Source organism: Chrysochloris asiatica, unplaced genomic scaffold, assembly GCF_000296735.1.
Source record: "Chrysochloris asiatica unplaced genomic scaffold, ChrAsi1.0 scaffold00446, whole genome shotgun sequence".
NCBI lineage: Eukaryota > Metazoa > Chordata > Mammalia > Afrosoricida > Chrysochloridae > Chrysochloris > Chrysochloris asiatica.
In genome coordinates this window covers 36,597-41,519 of record NW_006408964.1, presented here as the reverse complement: position 1 = coordinate 41,519, position 4,923 = coordinate 36,597, and the positions used below count along the sequence as shown (strand labels likewise).

Below are 4,923 nucleotides of genomic sequence, written 5' to 3'. Positions count from 1 at the left end.
AGGAATGGCAGCCTCACCTTTTGTTCTTAGACATGTTGGAGTCTGTGCTGCCTTGCTGACGGAGAATGTGTGGGGTGTTTTAGGGTACAATGATCATTGAAGATGTGGCTGTGGTCTTCACGCACGAAGAGTGGGATTTGCTGGATCCTGCTCAGAGAAAACTCTACAGAGACGTGATGATGGAAACCTTGAGAAACCTGGCTTCAGTCGGTATGAATGGCATCTTCCTTTTTCTTTTTTTTATTCCTTTAGTGAACAAAAATATTTTACTCATCAACTGTGCTTGCTTATATGGAATGAGCAATGGGAACACCCTGTAAAATAAAAGGCATGGTCCCCTTCTATATAGAGCTCATGTATCCAGGATTCCCGTCATACAAAGCTCTGAGCACTAAATTGAGCTTTCATTTCTCTTGTGAATAAAATAAGCCTTGGGCCTCTTTAAGTTCCATCAGCATAGCATGGACTTCAAGGGACACTTTCATGCACTGAGAGACTTGTCCTGTGGGTGCCTTTGTGAGAGTTTTATTGGGTTTCTGGCAAGTTTGATGTCATGATTTTGATGCAGATAAACTCACATCTCTCAATCATCAGAGCTTCTAGAGAACAGAGTACTATCTTGGTGACAAGGAATCTTTCATTGGTCATCAAGGTCTTCCTTGCGATGTACATTTCTCCATGAGCTCCATGTTGTGAAGTGTCATCACCTTGGTTTCAATGCTGAGGGAACTTGTGTACATTTTCCTAGAGGTGACTGGGGGATTTTTCCTACATCACCGCACTGGGACTCCTGAGCTCCTTGGTAGCTCTACCCATTTGTTTTCTCAGAGAAGCTAAGGAAAAATCTGAGGAGACTGGAAATCACAGTCACTGAGGCCCATGTGTCAGGAAGCCCAAGGAAATGTAATTTTAGCCCACGAATGAAGGAAATCAATTAGCTTCTAAAAGTTTCTTTTGGCTTGCAGACAAAACTTCCCAGATACCTGAACTTACTCTGTTGATTTTAGTTGTCCTTTAGCACCTGTGGACACGGAGACCCCTTCCCTTTGTAACGTTACATGTGTGGTATGTCTAATTCCTTTCTACTTAGCTCTCCTAATGATACCTGTGTATGTTACTGTCCCTCTCCATTCTGATAGAAGTATTTCCTAGTAAATTGGATTTTAACACTTGTCAAAGTGCTGGAATAGCAAAATGGGGCTGAGTCTTTTTTACTAGGAACCTCTGTTTCCTCTAATCATTCCCATTTAGTTCTAATTATGGACTTTAACCTGAATGATTGGATCAATGACTGGAAACATTAATGATGGAGAAAAGTTTCCCAGTGAGCATTTAATTATGCAATATCTGAAATATAACAGGCCCTATGAATGTACGGAGTGTGGTTATTATGCATCGCAGGTGCAATCAAGAAATCACATGGCTGGAAGGATCACCTTGACAACCAAGGGAAACATTTGAGGTGAGTGTGAAACAACAGAAGTTAGTGCTTCACAAAATCTCAGGAGGTGTCATAACATCAAAATACACTGAAATGAGGGGGCTCCAAATAGTTCATGGAGAACTCCATCGTCTTTCAATTGCATCATTCTGTGAACAATTATGATTGAGGAATTGCTGGACAAACGAAGGTTGCATATGCATTTCCCAACAGTTAAATCTCTTTCCTTTTAAATTGTGAGTCAATTAAGAAACCGTCAGTAGTGTGCCATTCAGATATGGCGTCAGGCTGCGCAGTTTTAAATGTTTGTTGATCTCCAGAGTCCTACAACATACCCGGTCTGTGATGTAAGAATCTTGGTATCCATGCAGGTGTTTGGATTGTTGCAGGAGTGTGTAGAGCGATACCATTCATATTGGTGGTTTGCTCACCATCCTTGAATGCAGTACCAGTGATTGTTTCTTCATCAAATGAAATTCTAGTAAGCAACAGTTTTGATTGCTATACAATCTGGACACTTTTCCTCATTTATGTTGGAAATGGCTGAGTCGTTCCAAAGTGATTTGAATCCCTGAAGCCTACTGATGTGTATGTGTTGTGTTTGCCGAGTCAGTTCTGACTTTTAGCAACCCTTTGTTGACTCTCCAAGGAGTACGTGTTGTTCCGTGCCATGAAGTCGTTCCACTTTGTAGGTCCAATCTAGCTTGCTGCCTAGTGTTAATCCTTCATCAGGACCCATGTGTATATGTATATGTGTATATTCCTGGTTGTAAAACGATGGGTTCCATGAAAATTCACATAAGAATGTTTTCGTAAGTATTAGTCAGCGAAATATTTAAAGTATATTTCACTTGGACACAATGAGCAGGAAGTCTCACACATTGATGGCAATGGTAGTTGCTGTCCTAGATGAATCTTGAGACAATTCAGGAAAAAGACATGCACGTTCACTGTGTTTGGTAATGCTGTCATGTGACAACATTTGTTTCCAACATGATAACTGACTTTTTTTTCTTGTCTCCTTTTTGAAAATGGAGTAGTTTGCAGAGGACACCATTGGTTTACATTTACACTACCTGTTTTTAACAGAACTGGTGCAATCGAGAACCTATGTGAACATTCTGAATGCAACCAGTGTGGGGAAACCTGCAGCCGGATTCCTGGTCTTTCTGTGCACCAAATAGATCCCACAGAAGTAGATCCTTTTGAATGCTGTGAGTATGGAGAAGCCTTCCTGGATGATTCCCTAGAGAACAATCGGAGTAGAGCTCACACTGGAAGCAGTACCTGTCAGTGTTCGGACTGTGGAGAAGACTGCAGGTGTCCTTCTCACCTGACCACGCCTGTGAGCACTCATGGTGGGAAAAATACTCATAAACATAAGATAAGTGGAGACAGGCCGCATGAATATACGGAGTATGGGAAAGTCTCTGGTGAAGCTTCACTCCTCCCTGAACTTATAGGAACTCACAGTGCACAGAGGCCATTTGAATGTGAAGAGTATGGGAAATCCTTTAGGGATTCCTCACAGCAGGGTCAACATTTACAAACTCACAGTGGAGATAGGCTCTATGAATGTAATCAATGTGAGAAAGCCTTTAGCCGCATCTCAATGCTCACGAGACATAAAGCAGTCCACAATGTAAAGAGGCCTTATGAATGTAAGGATTGTGGGAACACTTTTAGGTGTACCTCAGAACTGACTGCACATAAAAGAATCCACAGCGGAGAGAAGCCTTATGTATGTAAGCAATGTGGGAAAGCCTTCAGACGGTCCTCACACTGCAGTAGACACATGCAAACTCATAGTGGAGAGAGGCCCTATGAATGTAAAGAATGTGGGAAAACCTTTAGAACAACCACACATCTTACAGGACATAGAATAATCCACAATGGAGAGAAACCTAATGAATGTAAGGAGTGTGGGAAAGCGTTTAGAACAACTTCACAACTTAAAATACATAGAGGAATCCACAGTGCGGAGAGGCCCTATGAATGTAAGGAGTGTGGGAAAGGCTTTCTAACACCCTCAAGACTCAGAACACATAGAATAATCCACAGTGGAGAGAAGCCTTATGAATGTAAGGAGTGTGGGAAAGCGTTTAAAACAACTTCCCACCTTACAACACATAGAGGAATCCACAGTGCGGAGAAGCCCTATGAATGTAAGGAGTGTGGGAAAGGCTTTCTAACACCCTCAAGCCTCAGAACACATACAACAATCCACAGTGGAGAGAGGCCCTATGAATGTAAAGAATGTGGAAAAGCCTTTAGAATAACCGCACATCTTACAGCACATAGACTAATCCACAGTGGAGAGAAGCCTTATGAATGTAAGGAGTGTGGGAAAGCCTTTAGCAGAACATCACACCTTAAATCACATAGAATAATCCACATTGCAGAGAGGCCTTATGAATGCAAGCAATGTGGGAAAGCCTTTAAAACAACTGCAACCCTTAGAAGACATAGAAAAACCCACAGTGCAGAGAGGCCCTATGAATGTAAAGAATGTGGAAAAGCCTTTGACACAACCTCACATCTTACAGTACATAGAATAATCCACAGTGGAGAGAGGCCTTATGAATGTAACCACTGTGGGAAAACCTTTAAAAGCACCTCACACCTTAAAATACATAGACTAATCCACAGTGCAGAGAGGCCCTATGAATGTAAGGAGTGTGGAAAAGCCTTTAGAAGTACTGCACACCTTACAAGACATAGAAAAATCCACAGTGCAGAGAGGCCCTATGAATGCAAGCAATGTGGGAAAGCCTTTAGAACACCTGCACACCTTAGAAGACATAGAAGAATCCACAGTGGAGAGAGACCCTATGAATGTAAGGAGTGTGGGAAAGCCTTTTTTCAGTCCTCAAGTCTCATACAACATAGAAGAATCCACAGTGGAGAGAAGCCTTATGAGTGGCAAGAATGTGGAAAAACCTTTACATGTTCCTCTTCCCTCAGTATACATACGCGAATTCATAGTGGAGAGAGAACTTAAGAATGTAAGCAGTGTGGGAAAGCCATTACAAGAGCCTCAGCCCTTACAGTACATAGAAGAATCCACAGTGGAGAGACCCTATGAGTGTAAGGAATCAGGGGAAAGGTTTACCCATTTCTCAAGTTTCAGATCACATAGAAATATCCACAGTGGAGAAAGACCCTATGAAAGTAAGGAATGCGATGGTGGTGGTGGTGGTTATGTGCTGTGGAGTCGGGTCCGACTTATAGGGATCCTGTACAGGGTTTCCGAGGCTGGAAATCTTTATGGGAGCAGAAAGCCTCATCATGTGGGGAAATGTTAAATCATCACTTAACCCTCCTTTCACATAAAGAGTACACAGTGGAGGGAAATCATATGAATGTAAGGAGTGTGGGAAAGCCTTCAGATTTGCCTCACAATACAGTTCACACAAGTGATTCCATAATGTAGAGAGGCCCTATAAATGTCAGGAGTGTGAGAAACCATTTATTCAGCCCTC

At 42.2% G+C, this 4,923-nt stretch overlaps 1 protein-coding gene across 1 annotated transcript; it reads left to right on the top strand.

Moving 5' to 3' along the window:
* Window positions 1–89: 89 nt before the first annotated feature.
* Window positions 90–4,363, top strand: LOC102822305 (zinc finger protein 85-like; the record flags this gene model as incomplete). The annotated part of the gene is made up of 3 exons (XM_006877235.1): window positions 90–130; window positions 3,128–3,847; window positions 4,100–4,363. Coding segments are annotated over exons 1-3 (1,025 nt in total), but the record flags the coding sequence as incomplete, so codon positions are not given.
* Window positions 4,364–4,923: the final 560 nt, after the last annotated feature.